General features: G+C 33.5%; 1 protein-coding gene across 3 annotated transcripts in view; it reads right to left on the bottom strand.

Moving 5' to 3' along the window:
- Uggt (UDP-glucose-glycoprotein glucosyltransferase) overlaps positions 1-19606 on the bottom strand; it is a 56419-nt gene that overhangs the window by 12622 nt on the left and 24191 nt on the right. For all 3 annotated transcript variants that reach the window (XM_072532773.1, XM_072532775.1, XM_072532772.1), the window contains 5 exons: positions 14596-14787; positions 14292-14538; positions 10271-10556; positions 5766-5975; positions 51-275 (listed from right to left, as the gene is read on the bottom strand). In XM_072532773.1, coding sequence (XP_072388874.1) covers positions 51-275; positions 5766-5975; positions 10271-10556; positions 14292-14538; positions 14596-14787 — 1160 coding nt within the window. The remainder of the gene's footprint in view (positions 1-50; positions 276-5765; positions 5976-10270; positions 10557-14291; positions 14539-14595; positions 14788-19606) is intronic.

Here is a 19606-nt window from a genome sequence, read left to right on the forward strand (position 1 = left end):
TATACAAATAACCAATATATAAAAAATAATACACCAAAAGAACAACTTACCTAACAATGTCATATATGTCAGCACTTCTACCTTGCCGTAATCTTAGAAGCCAAGCACCAGGATTAGCTTTAAGTTGGAAGTAGCCCAAATTAGCCATAACAATAGTATCTACAATCACAGGTTGACTTTCGGTACCCAGGGTTATTTGCAGGCCTCTTGGAGGACTGCCCGAGCTTTGTTCGAAACAGTGACCTTCGAGCAGTAAATATTCAAGTTCGTATTCACTAAAAACAGTAAGCAACATGTTTTTATAATTTTAAAGAAATTGTTTCAATAACTAAAAATAAAGAAGGGATTGTTAATCACTTTTACTATTAATATTATTTAAAAACTACCGCATTATTGAAAAAATACCAACACTGTATTTGCTTAATTCATGTTATCTAATGAAAGCAAGTCAATAAGTGAAAAATTATAAAATACACTGACGAAAAAACAACAAGATTTACTTAGTAACATAAACAGTAGGAGGAATAGGAGATATTACTAAAACAATGTTTAGGTTAGCAAGAAAAAACAAAAATCATCAACACAAGACTCTCAGTATTTTTCAAACGTTGTAGTATAATGCATTCGCGGGTGAATCGAATCGGCCAATGGATTAATAGAACGACGACAGAGAGCCTCATGGCTCGCTGATTTCCGTCCATTGTTATCTAGAAACCAAGTGTCTCCATAGCCGTATTACAATCATTAATATTTGAGGAACACTGGGGAGAAAGACAGAAAAGTTTTTACGTCATTAAACAATCAATCATAGGAACGTTTAAAATGAAGATCTAAGTAAGGACATCAAGTGGAAAATATGTGAGAAACTTGTTTTATTATATTATATTTTTATAGATTCGTATAAGTGTCAAAGTCTATGTCCAATAAAAGCTCCAATTAGTGAATAAATTTGATAGTATCGTCCAAATTTGCTAAAGAGTAGTTCCTGAGATAATCGAAAGAAAACACTTAAAATACTAACCTATAAACCTTTTGACAGAACATCGATTTAAATTTTCACGCTTTACTGAGGGACAGAGAGAGCGCGTGCGCGAGAGAAGAGAGAGTGAGATAGGGAGAGAGAGAGGAAAAGAGAGAGAGGGAGGAAAGGACTGGCAAAGGGAGATAAAGAGAGGGAGGAAGGGAGAAAGAGAGATAGATAGAGAGAAAGAGATAGAGAGAGAGAGAGAGAAAGAGAGGGACAGAGAGAGAGAGAGAGAGAGGGAGAGAGAGAGAGAGAGAGAGAGAGAGAGAGAGAGAGAGAGAGAGAGAGACAGACAGGCAGAGAGAGAGAGAGGGACAGCGAGAGAGAGGAGATTGGTGAGAAAGAACAATTTTATGAAGTGCACAAAACGGATATTTTCCTTTTGATTTGAAGAGAACGCTTCGCCGGCATTCATTCACTGGCGTATCAGGTGTTTGTTACTGCAAAGTGTTTAATAGCCACCAAAACAAGTCCTTTAAAATCTGCGCGACGAAACTTCACCATATTTGGAGTTTGCTGTATATCAAAGTAAAGTGTACACCAAAAAATTTTAAGTATAATAATAGTTCCTAATAAATTCTTGATATATTTAAACAAAAAATACAATTTCTTGAATTTGAAACTGACATTTATAGAAGTAACTGTTAAAAACAGGTGTGTACATAGTAAGATATATTTGTTATCACTTGAACGAGAATTTCATGAAAATGGTATTTTAGTAATATTTATTACAATATCCCAATTCGTCAAAATACCGTTCGTCTTATTTTTTACCAAGATAGTTAACTATTATCTGAATAAGTTTCAAATATTTCCCATCATTTGTCTAAATAATTTCACGATCTTAATTTTATTGATTATATTTGGAAAGCAAGCTTACTGGCTCGGTAGGCTGACAGTGCTCACTTCGTGGGTAGTAGGATAAAATCCAAATTGGGCCTGAGGGTTTGCATAATAATTCACGGGTAAATCGAGTCGGCCGATTGATGAGTAGAACGATAAGAGGGTCTCATGGTTCGCTGAGATTTTATCCATAGGTGTACGCAACTTTTTCGAATGGCTGGCCTCTTACAATGAGGGTTTCATTAGTAGTGTTGTTCTTACTACTTTTCAGGAACATATATTTTTTTTTTTCGATCTGGAGGGTCAGTACTTAATCTCCACTGTATCGTAATATTTTATTCATTATTCGTTCTAAAGTTTCTGAATTATCGGCTGTTAATGCGGTGTGATCAGCATACGTAATAAATATTGCTAATTAAATTACCACGTACGATTTCCTCAGAATGAGTGTTAATTAATAAAGGTGACAAAATACATCCTTGTCTGACTCCCCTCATAATTTAGACTTATTCGGATATTTCACCTTCAATTTTTTACTTACTGCGGCTCGCTGATTATAACAGAGGTTTGATATGAATCTTATATCTCGATCGTCTCGATTTTTGTTTCTGTTTAATCCCAGTTGAACCCTAGTGATGACTTTATTTTGCTTATGAAGCAGATGTGAAGATCTTAATTAACATTTAAGCATCTCTGAATATAAATAAGTAGATAGTGGTTTTCTGGTGCACACACCTTTACTGAAACTTAATTGTGTGTCACTAATAGTCCAGGAAATGAAGCATTTCACCTCGCAATTTTTTCGTCCTGCGTGGATTGACTTGAAATTTTAACGGAAGGTAGCTAATAGCCTAAGGATCAAAATCTATATCGAACCAAAGTGCGCCAAAGCCTTGGGGGTGGATGCCACCCCATCTCGGGGGTGAAAAATTTTTTTACGTTTTAACCACAGGTTTCGATTAAAAAAGTGATTCTAAACAAAAAATGTTCTATACATTTTTTTTGTAAAACTGATATTTTTCAAGTTATTCGCGATTGAAAGTAACAACTTTTAGACGAAAAAATCGACGTTTTTAATCGATTTTTCGCGAATAACTCGAAAATGGTGCATTTTATCAAAAAAATTGTAGAGAACAAATTTGTAGCTTTTAAAAAGACATACAATTCATTTTTTAAAATGTTTTTGCGATATAATAGGAACCGAAATACAGCCTATCAATGTTCAGCGGTTTTCTTCAAATGCCAAATTTGAAAGACTCAAAGTCAAATATCGGGAAAATGATGCATTTTTGGAAGAAACTCATAGAACCTTTTTTAAATAGCATAAATAGACCTATCATAAAAAAAAGACTTTAGCTCAAAAATTGAGTGAGTTATGATGAAAATAAGGTCAATACCTAATTTTTTTACGAAAAAATCGATGAAAACAACCCCCTAACCAGCCCCATAATTAAAAACGATCTTCACCCTTCTGCAATTTTCTTTGTACATGTATTGTTAATACGTCCAAGAAGTTTGACCCATTTAAAATGCTAAGTTTTAGAAAAAGTACAGCTTAAAGCGAGAAACGATTTACAATTTCATATTTTTTACCCTTCTTTTTTTAAATATCCCCGAAAATACTGAATATATGAAAAGAATAAAAAAAGTACTAAATTGTAGCTTTTTTAATGACTAAAATTTTCCTTCATTTAGATTTGTTGTACAATGAATATTTGGCGAGATATAGCCGTTTAAAGCATCGATTTACGATCAAGCACCATCTTTTTCGAGCCCTTTAAACTCACCCCATTTAAAAACCAAGGGTTCCAAAAAGATTTAATTCACAGATCCTTGTAGCTCTTAAAAACCTCTACAAAATCGTTTTTGAAGAAACACTCTATCGTTAAAAATGAAGGAAATACGTTAAAAAAACCAATTAATATATGTAAATATTTTCAACTATTTATGTAAATGTATAAGAATATATGGTGCCTTTTTATGTTAATAAATTTTTTTGTATTTAATTCTACTTTTTTCAATTTATATCTATTAAATTAGTTTATAAAAACTGCAATGTTGTAAAGGGTGATTTTCAAAAGTTGAAAAGTTGCAAAATTTTGGCAAAAAATTGTTTTCACCTATAGCACTCATAACAATTGATTTTTAAGGGTTGAAAATTTATGAAATTGTATTTTAAAGTATAAAAAAATCACTATTTAACTAATCCAAACCAAATTTCACTCATCTTAAGATTTGTAATGTTATTTTACAATTTTTGAAAATTAGGGGTAGTTTTCACCCCTAAGAACTATCAGGGTTCATCGGCATGACATAAACTATAAAGCAGAGGGTGAGTTGAGCTTAAATCCAAATTTTTATCCAAATCGATCCAAGGCGAAATCATTTTTTTAGAATTAGTAATTTTTTTACATTAATCTCTAACAAGGGTTGCTTTTTAAGGGTTGAAATATGATGGAACTCTATAAAATAATCATTATTTAACTAATTCAAACCAAATTTTACCCATATTCAGGTTTAATATGTTATTTTATAATTTTTGACAATTAGGGGTAGTTTTCACCCCTAAAACCCTTCAGCGCACTTCGGTTCGATATAGATTTTGATCCTTAGGCTATCACCTACCTTCTGTTAAAATTTCAACTCAATCCATGCAGGACGAAAAAATTGCGAGGTTTTAACTTTTTTCGAGCTTCATTTCCTGAACTATAATGTCTAATTCTAGTTAGGACTAAATGATATTTAAGAGAGATTTTATATTGTGTGTGACATCTTTCTAATAAAATGTCCAGATTTTTGTCATTCATTAACGTTAATAACTAGATTGGTATTTGGTATAAACCTGATTTATTATCTGTCATAGATCTAATGAATTGCATGAATAACCTGATTTAGTAATTATAAATCCCACAGTTATCTGTTTACGCTGTCCATAGAGGAATTTTCTTGTCTCTGAATATAAAATAAATCTGTTATATAATATTCCATCCATCGGAGTAATTTTTATTCTGTTCCGACAATAATGTTTCCCCCTGTCTAGCAGTATGTTTCAGTAGTTATTTCGGTTTCTTAGTCCAGCTGGTTGGTTAACTTTTTTATGCAAATTGAAGTTGTTATATTCTGAATAGCACGCTCCTCCCTCTTATTTTTCTTTTTGTTATAGTTTTTAGCTGTAAGTTTATCGTCTTGAATTGTGTTCTTTCATTCATTACTTTTGTTTCTTCCTCAAAACAGCGATGAAGTTTCGACCTTGTTCGTTATAAAGCGGCGTTCTCAGAACATTTTCTGAATATTTGGGAATAGAAAATAGTCAAATGGACTTAAATCTGGCAAAAACGGTGGGTGATTGATTAATTCGTATCCAAATTTGTGTAATTTTAACTGTGAACATCCCCAGGAGTTGTGAGCGGGCCCGTTTTCTAAATGTAAGACGATTTCGGTGTCGAAAAAGTCCAATCGGGCTGTATACTACAGGACAGTTTAATCCTTTTCAAGTAATCAAATGAAAAAATAAAAGAAAAGACTTACTTAATCCAAATTAAATTTTTTTGTTTTCCACAACAGGAGTAATCTATTTACTAAACAAGACTAAAAGACTTTCCGTTAAAAAAAGGAAAAGTCATAAAAATGTAAAGAAAAAAGAGACTTGCTGAACCCGAATTCAATGTACCAAGAGGAACATACGTTAACTTTTCTTCAAGAAAAGGCAACAATAAAAAAGAAAAAAGGGCAGATTCGCAAAATCTAATTTTTTTTATAAATATACAGATAGATAAGGACGGACAACATATGACAATTATATAATAGAAATAATGGAATAAATATTGAGAAATTCAAAAGCAATGTTTGTATTCGCATGAGGCTATGTTCTCTTTATTAATATTTAAAATACACATACCTGTGGACATTACTTTCAACATTTTCTAATCGTATGTTATCCAAATCATATACTGATCTTACTACTTCTACCAACCAATTTTCAGGTACATGATAATTTTGAGTTAACAATGGAGATGTGGGCATGTTGTTAAACCTTGCTATTGGACCTGGTAACTGTTTACCATCTTCTCCAAATTGTATTTCTGGTTCCAGTACAAAGCGGTAAAAACTAAAATGAAATAACATATTATTTAGGATGATATTTACTTAAAAAACATATTAAAAAGAGTGTCTCCGATGTAAGCACTTACTATTTATATTACTATCTTAAACCATATTTAATAAGTCAACTTATTTCGCATCTTAGGATTTAATAATTCATTATATACAAGACCGTTATAAGTATCCGAAACTTTTGATACATTCATATAAATCGAAAACTACGCAACAGTTCATTGTTTAATTGTTATATTCATCAATTGAATCAATAATGTTTCTAGATTCTACAATTAAAAATCAAGGAATGGTATATATTTTTTCTTAAATAGTCATACTCCCTTGCATAGTAATTCTTCATTTTTTGCCCACGATTGTCCAATATTTGCTTTTCTGTACCATGTTGTACCGGCATGTTTCCTTATGTCATAGTCTCATCTTAAATTTTGACGTCTTCTGTGTCTCTTGACGCGTCTTGGATACCACAGTGTAATCTAGTCAACCACCCATTGTCAGTTCTCGCTAAATGTCCTGCCCACTGCCATTTTAAAGATTTAATATATATATATATATATATATATATATATATATATATATATATATATATATATATATATATGTATATATATATATATATATATATATATATATATATATATATATATATATATATATATATATATATATATATATATATATATATAATTTATACATTATAGGAGACATGGTTGTGCTAAACAGCTATAGTTAAAGTCACACTGAGAGACTGCAGCACGGTTAAGATAGGAATGCGCATTTGCCGGATTTCATGCCATGTACAGAACCGTCCAAAGATCTTTAAGGCTGGACTCGGCTACGAGTAAAACTACCTTTTTTTATTTTAATTTATTATTATTATATTACTATATTAATGCAAATTATAATAAAACAGAAAGACATTAGATATTTATTATAAAATACATAGATTTACTAATAATTTTCTTCAAGTAGTTAAATAAGCGACATGAATTTGCTTAAAAAGATTTAAGTTTTTAGCGAGAATTTTATTTGAAAATTGTATACCCACTTTATTAAACTAACAAATATATTGTAAATTACATTTTTTGATAGCTATATAGGGTGCGACCTCCGTGGGAACTGCATCGATCGATTACGGAAAAACTATAGGTAGTAAAATTTCGATATGTTTGATGTTGGGTACCTCTAAGTTCAATTGTATTTTAGTTATTGACGTTTGAAAAGTGGTAATTTTTACATTTTGGGCAGTTTTGACATTCAAATGGTTTGACATTGAGCGAAACAATTTGCACATTCATATTCCAACTTTGCATAAGCTATCAAAAAGCTTTACAACGAAAAAATACCCAAAAATACTCGATTTCTGTGCACCCAGCCCAATATCCGAAAAGCTCGTACTCCGATTGGACTGACAAATACATTTCATTGGTTATATAATACCCGACGCTACTCACAGATATTCTATTATACTAATATCGCCCTCTACATCCGAAATATCGGATTCGTTTTCGCTACTTTCCCATGTGTTCCAGGCGTGTATAATCAATTGGTCTACATCAGCGTTTCTCAACCTTTTACTATTTGCGCCCCCTCTCGTACATTAACAATATATCTATGCAATAATCATGTACCTTGAGTATTTCGACAAAAAACTTACAGTACAATCTTACTGTAATTACCATATTACCGAGAATAAATAAATTTATTGATATGTGACAACAACGATTCGGAACCGATCGCCTTTCTCCGCGAGAAGTTCCCGATATTTTGAACATTCTCGATCGTCTGCCTGCTTGCATCTCCTCTCCTCACTCCTCAGCCTGACCGTGACCAGTCTTAGTCGAGTCAGTTTAGTTAGTCCTTCTGTACCTGTTAAATTTATTGTGAATATTTATGTTCTAGTTTGCGTGTTAATTGCAGTTGACGGTACTACAATAAAATATCCCAAGCACTAGGTAAATATAAATTTATACAAAATCATAACTGGGCGTAAGCGAGCATTAGATACCAGTGAAGCATGAACAAGTGCACATGCGAGAGTGGTTCCAAAAATAAAATCAAGAAAATATTCTCAGGAATAATTAAAGTTTGGGTTTACTTTAATTGAAGTAAACGAGGAAGAAAGGCCTCTATGTATTACTTGCTCAAAAATGTTAGCAGCCGACAGCATGAACCCTAATAAACTTAAAAGATATTTGGAAACACTTCATAGTGAGTACATTAACAAACCCCGAGAATTATTCGAGTTAAAATTAAAATCACATGAAAAGCAAAAATCATTTTTTTAAACTTTGACAGTGAATGAAAAAGCTTTACTTGCCTCTTATAAAGTCTCATATCAAATACCCATATGTAAAAAGTCTCACACTATTGGCGAAGAGCTTATTTTGCCAGCTGCAATTCAAATTGTAGAAACTATGTTTGGAGATAATTTTGCCAAAAAATTGGAGTCTATACCTCTATCACATGATACTGTTGCCCGTGGAATTGGTAATATAACTACTTTTCTGCAAATCAACAGAATTGAAAGCAACATCGCTCGCATTATTTACTATCTTAAATGATTATATAAACGAAGCAAAAATAGAGTGGAGGAATTGCGTCGAAATATGCACCGATGGTGCTCGTGTAATGTCCGGAAAATTTCAAAGTCTACATATAAGCTCTTGTGAAACAAAAGTCTACAATGTGTATATGGACACACTGTATAATCCACAGAGAAGCTCTGGCTTCCAAAGAAACGTCTCCTGGCCTGAATATTGTACTAACTACGGTTGTAACAGTAGTTAATTACATAAAAATGAGACTTTTGAAAACTAGAATCTTTTCTGCACTTTGTAAAGGCGTGTGTGCAGTACATTCAACATTATTATTTTATTGTGAGGCAAGATGGGTATCACATGGGAAATTTTTACAACGTGTTTTTGAATTAAGACATGAAATCGCCATTTTTCTAGAAGAAGAAAATAGACCGGAAGCCGAGATGTTTGGCGATGGTGTATTATTGATGAAATTAAGCTACTTGCTTGACATATTTGAGAAACTAAATATTTTGAACCTTCAGCTTCAAGGAGCCAATACACATATATTGGATACGAGTGATAAAGTTAATTCTTTTTGTAGAAAATTGGAATTGTGGAGAAGAAATTTAAAGCAAAAAAGCCTAGAAATGTTTGCAAATGTGGTTGAATATATTAAAACTTACAAGGTTGAAGAACAACACGTGCAAGTTGTTTTTGTAACAACTGAAAATCATTTAGCGATGCTGACAAAAAATTTTAAAAGGTATTTTTTTTACCGACGACAGACTAATACGTACTTACATTTCAAATTACACCCGAAGGGCTCTCTAATGTCGAAGAAACCTTCATAGACTGCACGACAAATTCCGAAATCAAGAAACAGTTTAATAATAAATCCCTCTTTGAATTTTGGGCAGGAGTAAATGATGAGTTTTCTGCGCTGAAAATCAGATCGTTCCGTATACTATTACCATTTTCAACATCTAGCTTTGCGAAACAGGATTTTCCGCGATGACTGCTTTGAAGACCAAATATAGATCGCAGCTAAATATATAAAAATAACTGAGAGCGTCTATTTCTAATATTACACCCTTTTCCGATCTGCAAAAGAGGCCCACGGAAGTCACTAATAGACATTAAACTTGTTGATAATTTAGTATTCAGTGCTCTTTATAATTGTACCTCTTTAACAGTGTGTATTTTATTTTGTCAGAATGTTGTTGGTGTTTCTTTTTATATTCTCACGCCCCCCCCCCCACCAGTAAAAGCGCGCCCACAGGTTGAGCATCACTTGTCTACGTCATCTTGCAGGTTGTCCGCGGTCCACGTTTCAGTTTCCGTTTTCTCAACGACATGAGTGACATAACTGCGCCAATTTTGCTTTGTTACCCGTGGGAAACCGTCGATTAACTGGCGCACCTCTTCGTTTTTAAAAGTGATATTATGTGTAGTTACATATCGCTTAACTTGGTTCCACACCATTTCCATAGGATTTAATTTAATTCACGGGATAATATGGATTTAATTTAATACTTTTTTATAGTTGTTTTAATACTTTTTAATAATTATTTTTAATACTTTTCAAGGATCTTAACAATGGTACATTAATCGTAAACACGACAAACTATCAAAAAAGTATTCGTATTTTGTTGCTATATCGAGTATATAGATGTATGATTTCTTTTTATAGAAACTAATCTTCATCCGGTTTTCCTTTAACTTTTATTACAACTAAAATTATATTTGAATGTAAATAAATAACATTTACCTTTTAACCGGCATGTCACTGTTCTTTTCCACACTGTTCAAAAATACTCTAATTTTACAGTTCAAAACTTCCTGCAGCACCTGTAAAATGGGACCCAACTTTTGGGCACCTCTCGAAACGGGATCGACAATTGCGGCAATATCGAACGCTACTCGGTCGGGATGAGCTGGAGGAATCTTTATAACTGAATGTTCGTCGCCAGAGAAGGAAATTTCAAATCGGGATCTACTCTGAGGTCTTGCGATGAGCAGAGATATTAATTTCATTAATGAGTTGCTGGAAACATCTAAAAAAAAGTAATAAACAAAAAATTAACGAAAATGGTACAATTATATTGTAACGGTTTTTCCAAAAACTGTTTACACAAAAGTCGTTATTTAATGCATCTAACTTCTTCAATATATATAAAATCATCAAATGATTACATATTGTAATTTTGTGGGATTAAACCAGATTTGATTGTAATGAAAATTGTATTTTATATTTGTTTTTAACGTTTCGATTTCCAAGGCGGACATAGTTTTTAAAAAATTATTATAAATTGAAAAAATTATGTCAGCCTATAGATGTTTACTAATTGGCACTCTTTAGCAGCCAATTTGACAGGTAATTTACTTGGCCTCGATATTGTAGACAAATAGCCATGTTTTTGAGTCGAAATTCTCAGAGTGGTGTTGTACCCGGGGATTGATATCAAATTCGAATTTTGCGTTTGCTTATGTAGTTAATTAACATTAATAATTACAATTTTCTGTACAGAAGTGAAGGAAAAATGTAAAGAAAAAAAAGCTTACCCGAAATACATGTCAACCATAATACAAGAGACATACCATAATTATAAGACAATTAGAAAATAAACACGTGCACTTATAAGAAAAATAAAAAATGATCAGTGGGAACCCTTTTCAAAAGAAATTGAACATGATTTTTACGGTCTGCAAAAGGAAATATGGCGCTTCATAAGTGGTCAAAGAACGGAGGTAAAGGAACTAATAGAACCAAAACACATAGAAAAGGATAAGTTGATTGACTACCTAAAAGAAGCTCTATGCAGAAGAAGAACAAACGACGCTAAAAATTACCACAAACGAAGAACTTAATATAAATGCACAGGAAGTTCGTAAAATACTTGAAAAGCTGAAGAACAGAAAAGCAGCAGGTAAAGACTAATTCTAGAACTAATTCTACTATTCAAAATAGGAGATAAAAAACAGCCAGAAAATTACAGAGGTATAAACTTGTTCCCTAAAACTTACAACTAAAGTTGAGACGGTATGTCTACGAGGACTTATGACGGTATGTCTCAGGACTTGCAACTTTATGTAGAGTCATATCTCGCCATGTTACCAATCCAACGGTAACTTTACCATCCTATTTGTAAACACGACATAATGTAAACTAAACTTCACATATTAATTTTTAAAGGGTTTTTACCCTCATATTTAGTGGCTACATTCATGTAATATATTGACACTGATGATGGAATACTTATTCCGAAAACGTTTTGTCTTTTTAACATAGCCCGACGGGGTTTTTTATATACCTTTTTATAAAGGATTTTATTGGAAAATTTTATATACATTAAAATTTTGTGATTCGTTCTAAACCCAAGTTAACCCTGAATCCTTTCGTATTTACTCATTATCCTGTTTGGTTTTCTCTTCTAGCTTTGAAACTTTATCCATTTATTCTTCGATTTTTGTAGTGTCTATAAATCTATAATTCATCTGAATATTGTTATAAAATTATAATGTATTTTGAAAAAGCAGGTACTTTTTTTCTTTGCCCCACAGGTATTTCGCAACTTCTACATCTGTATAAACATGAGTATAATATTCAAAACTATAACTTTGATTTCTTTTTATTATCCATTCATTATTACCTTTGTACCAGGAGTATTTACTAACGTTGCTTGGATTTGTATACAAAGCAATATCCCCTTTATAAAGTTAAACATACATTCAGTTGTCTCTTAAACGTCAGTGTTTTTTTTGTATGATTTATAGTTATGGGTGCAATTTCATGAGTGTTACTTGTCTCTATATTGTTCTAGATAATTTTTCTGATCTGATTAATTTAATGTATTGTCTCAAATTGTTTATTACTATTTGTTTCTATGCATCATAGCCACCTACGTATATAAAAATCGACTTAAGATTTCTCCTGCTCCTCTATCCTTCGTAAGGATGTGGTGACGTTATGATATTTGACGAATGGTTGCTATCCATTCTTGTCTCTCCTGGGCGCGGTGTGCTGACACAGACAGAAAGTAACCGGTAGCGCACTTTATTTGGTCTGACCATCGGAGTGGCCATCTTCCTCGGGTTCTTTTACGGGTTCTATCTACCTTGCCTTCAACCACCAACCGCTCCATGCCTTCCATTCGTCTGGTAATGTTTCCAAAAGTACCTCAATATATTTTGGTTGATGATTGTGGTAAGCCTAGTATTGAAGTTCTGTCAATATTGAGACATTTGTGCGATGTGCTGTTCAGGGTATGCGCATCATTCTACGATATACCCACATTTCAAAGGCCATTATACGCCGTGAGTCGGACTTTTTAATGGTCCAAGTTTCTGACGCATAGCTAGCGATAGGAAAGATAAGCGTCCTTACTAGGCGCAGTTTCATGTTCCTGGTAATGTCCGTATCTTTCCAGATTTTAGTAAGTTTGACCATTGCTGATCTGGCCATTGTAAGGCATCGATGTATTTCTTCTTGGCATCCACCATTGTTAGTGATAACAGAACCTAAGTAATTGAAACGGCTTACCACTTCAAACCCCGCTACGTTTCGTATTTCCGGCTGGTTATTTCTAATTCGATCGATTATCATTACCTTGGTCTTCTGTACATTAATTTTAAGTCCATATTCACGACTAATAGTATCTAGTCTGTTCATGATGTATTCAAGGTCATTTGTTGATGATGCTAGTACCAAAGTGTCGTCAGCATAGCGGAGATTGCTGATTTTTCGGCCTCCGACTGATATTCCTCCTTGCCATCCGTCGAATACAATGCGCATGATGTATTCGCTATATAAATCGAATAACGTGGGAGATATAATACATCGTTGACGAATACCGGCTTTTAATTTAAAATTATCGGAGTATATGTTGTTGACTCTTACGTTTGCTGTGTTGTTGATATACAGTTGTTTCAGTAGGTATATTAGATGTTCGGGGGTACCTATTTCTCTCAGTATTTCCCACATTTTATGCCACTTTACATTATCGAACGCTTTTGAGTAGTTGACGTAGCACAAATATGTTTCTAGATTAAATTCTCTAGATTTTTCTATAATTTGTTTGAGATTGAGAATTTGTTCTCGTGTGCCTCTTCCAGGGATAAATCCAAATTGTTCTTGTGGGATCTGTGGTAGAAGTATTGATTTTAATCTCTCGTTAATTATAGTTAGCCAAACTTTACTTGCGTGGGAGATCAGGGCTATAGTGTAATAGTTATTAGTCAGTTGGTGAGCCTTCCTTATAAATGGGTATGAAAGTGAGCTTACACCAATCATCTGGCCATTGTCCTGTGTTCCAGATTTCATTACACAGTTTGAACATTACTTCAATTCCTATGTCTCCAATTTCTTTAACTTCTTCCGCCATGATTCCGTCTTCTCCTTGAGATTTTCCAGTTTTTAATTTTTTTTATTGCGGTTTCTATTTCCGATTTTAAAATATGTGGTTCCTTTTCGTCATTTATTTCTTTTGGATTCACTATGAAACAACATTGCACAATATTGTTTCCATGTCGCTGCTATGCCCTCTGGATTGGTGATGATCGTTCCCAAATTATCTTTAATTATCTGCGTTTGTGGTTTGATCTCTTTAGTTAAGTATTTTACTTTGGTAAACAGTTATCTAGATTCTTGACGGTTGGCGTGTTCTTGTAGTTGTTTGCATATTTCTTTAATATGATTATTTTTGTCTCTTCTACTTGATGATTTTATCTCTTTTACTAAGATTTATTAACCAGGAAAATAAATGGTTTGGATTTAAAAATAATAAACTTACCTTCTTCTTCGTCAGAATTTTTATCCAACGCAGCCTTAATTTTCTCCCAGTATGTAGACGAGCTAAATCTATCTAAAAGACTAAAATCTTCGGAAGTAAACTCCTCATTTTCGTCCAGGGGTCCAAGAACTCTTCCATTAGCTATGACTGATCTTTGACTCTCTTTCAGCTGTAGGACTCTTTGACAATAAATCCTCAACATTTTCAGGTTGAGCTCTTGGGCATCCATTTTGGAACTAACTTCAACCTAAAATGTTAAATAGTTATAAAATCAATTTGATTAAGTTTTCTATTAAATTCTTACAGGAAGATCCAGTTTTTCTCCACTGTCTAATTTTGTAGCAGCAACATCATCCTTTAACAATGATATAACCAAAGACAATGCTTTTTCTGACGGCAACTCCTGTAAAGCGGCTAGAACGATTTTGTTTAAAGTGTTGTCCTTTCCTCCATTAACGTTGGGCAAAAAGCTAACTCGCACATGTGTCTCAGATTTCTGGAAAAATACAATACAAAAATTATAATCGTATAAGTAGGGCAGTAACAAATCCCGACTCCGAGCGTCGCAATAAATAAATGGAAAACGTCATAAATATATGTAGGATAGATGTGAATACGGATATGGAACAGGGCAACAGTCATGTCATTATTGACCCAAGGCTAGAGGAAAATGATAATAATACAAAAGAACCTCTTTAAGTCAAACCTCGAGATAAGTCAAACACAAAACTAGAAAAAGTGTATTGTTCTCTTGAAAAAAAAAGGAACGTTTGACTATTCTGGTAACAGCAAACATGTCGGGTACAGAAAAACTCTCACCGTTAGTCATCGGTAAATCTAAAAACCTGGTTGGTCTTCAAGATGTAAATGACTACCTTTGAAATATGAAGTAAATACAAATGCATGTATGACTTTTGCTAATTTCAAAAACTTCCTCATAAATGTTGATAAGAAAATGGACAAAGAAAAAAGAAAAATCTTGTTGTTCGTTGATAATTGTACAGCCCATAATATTCCACAGTTAAACTACAATATCTGCCTGCCAATGCCACATAAAAATTACAGTCTATGGATCAAGGAATAATTAAAAGCTTCAAGCCATTAAATCGAAAAGAAAATGTCAGGAACATGTAGGACAACATGGAAGAAAAAAAAAGAATTTTACTATAGATGTATTGCAAGGGCTGATAAAGCTTGACGAAATGGAACTATGACTACTCTAAGAATCTGTTATGTACACTGTGGTTTTCTATCGTCATACACAGAAGAAGCTGTAACCGAAGATATTTCTATTACACCTCCTGCAGAATGGAACACAATGGTGTTTGAATCAGGAATATCCTTTAAGGACTTTGTTACGTGAGATAATAAACTTATGGCTGGGACATTATCTGATGACGAAATTATCGATTCAGTAACTAAAAAAATTGATACTAATGATTTAGATGACATAGAAGACTTGAATAATAGTGGGAGTAGCCTTGATGGATCTCATAGCGACCTATGATACGATAAACCACAGAACCCTGCTAACTAAGATCTATAACACTGTGCTTGACTACGACATGGTAAATATCATTAGATCACTGTTGTGTAATAGACGTTTCTACGTTTTGCTAAATGGAAAGAAGAGCAGATGGAGAACCCAAAAAAATGGCCTACCCCAAGGAAGCGTTCTGGCGCCGTCCTTATTTAACGTCTACACCAACGACCAACCAATGCACCCTCAGACTGAGAGTTTTGTCTACGCTGATGACCTTGGTATAGCCGTAAAGGGGAAAACACTCACACAAGTAGAGTCGACAATGGAAGAGGCTTTAAAAATGATGTCAACTTACTACAAACAAAACTCATTAAAGCCAAACCCTACTAAAACCTAAGTATGTGCATTCCATCTCAACAACCAATTGGCGCATGTAAAGCTGAATGTTTCTTGGGAGGGACAACGCTTGAAACATACTGATAGGCCCAAATATCTTGGAGTAGTACTAGACCGGTCACTAACGTATAAATTCCACTGTCAGAGCACAAAACAAAAGGTTTCTACGAGAAACAATCTTCTCCGGAAACTTGTAGGGAGCAAGTGGGGTGCAAACCCCCAGGTCTTGAAGACAACAGCTGAGGCCTTATGTTTCTCAACAGGGGAATATGCTTGTCCCGTCTGGTGTAGATCTAGACACGCTCAACAAGTCACCACGGCGTTAAATGAAACATGCAGAATAATTACCGGTTGTATGAAGCCTACCCCCCTGCCCCTACTGTACCGGGTAGCTGGATTCTCATCACCAAATGACCGCAGATGCGCCTCACAATATGTGGAAAAGTTCAGGCAAACTTTCGATGAAAGGCACCAATTATACGGGTTTGACGAACCGCCAGGAATCAGCCGACTTAAATCAAGGAAAAGGTTTATGAGAAATGTCAGCGTCGAACCACCCGAACTGCTCCCCCTACATCCAGAACGACCTAATGGAATGAACCTGGACTGGAGAATCTGGCGGACACTGAATCGCATACGCACAGGTGTTGCCCCTGTCAAACAGAACCTCATTAAATGGGGCATCAAGACAGACAGCGACGCACTTTGTGAATGTGGGGAAATACAGAACGTAGAGCACCTGAGAGTATGCAGACTTTGCCCATCACAGTGCACCCTCGATGATTTATGGCTCGCAAATACAAAGGGTGTAAAGGTAGCCCGATATTGGGTAGAAAAACTGTAGTCGGATCCAGACACGAAAAAGCAAAGTAAAGTAAACTTGAATAATACTACATGCGCTCCATAGGTTTCCGTCAAAGAGGAAAGAACAGCATTGAATACTTTACTAAATTGTATAGAGCAAACCAGCAACTTCGAAGTATATTTTTCTGCTTTTTTCTAGACGCCAAACCTACATATCTCAATTTCATTCATTCCTTATCACACATGAAGAAACTACATATAAGACTTAGTATTATTAGATAACTAAGCTTGCCAAACATGTAAGAAAACCAACCACTGAACAAAAAACTGCCCAATATCTACTGCGATTATAACAGATAATTCAACATCAAATAATCCATTTCCAAACATAGACCCAATTGAAAACACAACTAACCTACCAATTCAAAAAACCCATTCAACCAAAAACACTCATCAACAACAATCAAAAGAAAGAAACTGAGACAATGCATATAAACATGGGCAAAACACAAAACAAACGCTTAATATCCCAAATCTCTCCCAAAGATCAAAGTATCAAAACAAAAAAAAAACACTCGAAGAAATGCTAAGTTACACTAAAACATTATTTGATAATCCAAACTCCAACTACTCTGTAACTTACAAGCAGTTATTAGACTTTTTTGAAAACTGTGGGGCTCACCAGACCTGTTGAATATCGCGAAAATATATACAGAAGAAGCAGCAGAGGTCATAGATCTATTAACTAAAATATACCCTTACCTGAAGGACCGAAAAATTAAAGTCAAATGCACTCGAATAAGAAAAAAACTATTAAAGAAAATTAACCCAGACCTTCAAACGGATTTAGATAGCGAGGCATCTACAGAAACTTATTAATATATTATTTTCAACTCTCTAATTCAACGGAACATAAATGGCTATTACACCCATTTAGAAATGTTAACAAGCATGTGAAGTGTGCAACAGTGTGCTAAAAGTAAAACATTTTTTAATACAGTGATCCAAATATAACAGTGAACGACGGAAATAGGACATACCAGACTCCCTAAAAGATACCCTAGAAGGAAATACAGATACTCAAAAAATATTTTCTTATCTTAAAATTGTCAATTACTTCAAAGGATCTAAAACTCACATTATAATGCACATATTATAAACTTATGTATATACATTACTTATATTAACTGTCACATTAATCCAAATACGCTAATGACCCTGCGGAAATATATGCGCTAAAAATATATGCCGAAATCATGGTACAATGAATACACAAGGTATGATATTGCGCATGACATTTGACAGCTGACCCAGGAGTGTGACGTAGTTAAGATCGCCTGAACCACCTCGAACCCATTATTACAGCTTAACGTACACATTAATTTTGATATTATGGTTAAAAAGTGATCTAATTTTTTTTTAAATGTTTTGTTTTGGTTATAATTGAATAAAAAATATATTTTCAGTAGCGTAAAACCTTTACTTCTCCTAGAGATCCAGGCAAAATATTTATTTTTGTTTTCATACATATACGAATAACATAAGTACTCTTTTTGTATGCAAATCCCTTGAAATTTAAAAATTTTCTGCAGAGGAAATACTGTGAATAGGTAAATAGTAGTAGATTTGCTTATTCTGATTCACTGTCACTCACTTCCAAGCAGTTTTACTGAAATAAAAACAAAATAGAGTACAATAGAGAAAAATCTGTTTTACAATTCAATATGGTATTTTAGATGAGTTATAATGAAATTTAGTAAAATAAAAAATATACACATTACTATAAAACCGATTATTATATGCAAAATTTACTTATCAAACAATATAATAATATGAAAATAAGACACAAATTAGTTCAAACGCAAAACACAATAAATATCGACTTCAGACGACTTTACACCGGCAAGACAGCAAGCTTGTATAAAAACAAAAGTTCAACAATAATATCGGTTATCAATGGTGACTATTGCAAATTGCAAGTTATGAGATAATAAATATATTTTAAAGTATCTCAATACTGACTGAGTCATTTATTTTATAATAGAAAAATAATTTAGATATATGCTTATGTATGTGTCTTTATACAAATGGTGTTTAGTTACTATTTATTTATACTGTATAGTATTTTTTTGTAAAACTGAAAGTTTTTATTTGCCATTGTATATCTGGTTTTGTACCTTTTTCAAAGTACGCTGTGCAATTGCTTGTTGCAATAGTGACAATGACAATAAAGATAAAATCTTTAGGTTTCATACATTTCCTAAAGATAGCGTGACCAGAAAACTGTGGATTATAAGAGAAAACTCTTGTTGTAGATAGGATCATTTTAATTGTAATACTGCAAGAATTTGTTATACACATTTTAAAACTGAAGATTACCAAAGAAATCTACAACAGGATCTTTTAAATTACGTTTCTAAAAAGGGTATAAAACTCAAACCTGAGGCATTACCTAGTCTTTATTTGCCTAAATCAACATCGGCTACCCTTTTAACCAACCAAAAGAAACGCGTACAAGGAGGCGAACACAGAGAGTCCAAAAAGTATGTTGAGCAGCTTCTTACTACTTCTAGGTCAACGACGTAAGTCTAAATCTTTATTTTTATTAATTATTAGTCATGAAACCTTAATG

The sequence above is a fragment of the Diabrotica undecimpunctata genome, chromosome 5 (assembly GCF_040954645.1).
Source record: "Diabrotica undecimpunctata isolate CICGRU chromosome 5, icDiaUnde3, whole genome shotgun sequence".
Taxonomy (NCBI): domain Eukaryota; kingdom Metazoa; phylum Arthropoda; class Insecta; order Coleoptera; family Chrysomelidae; genus Diabrotica; species Diabrotica undecimpunctata.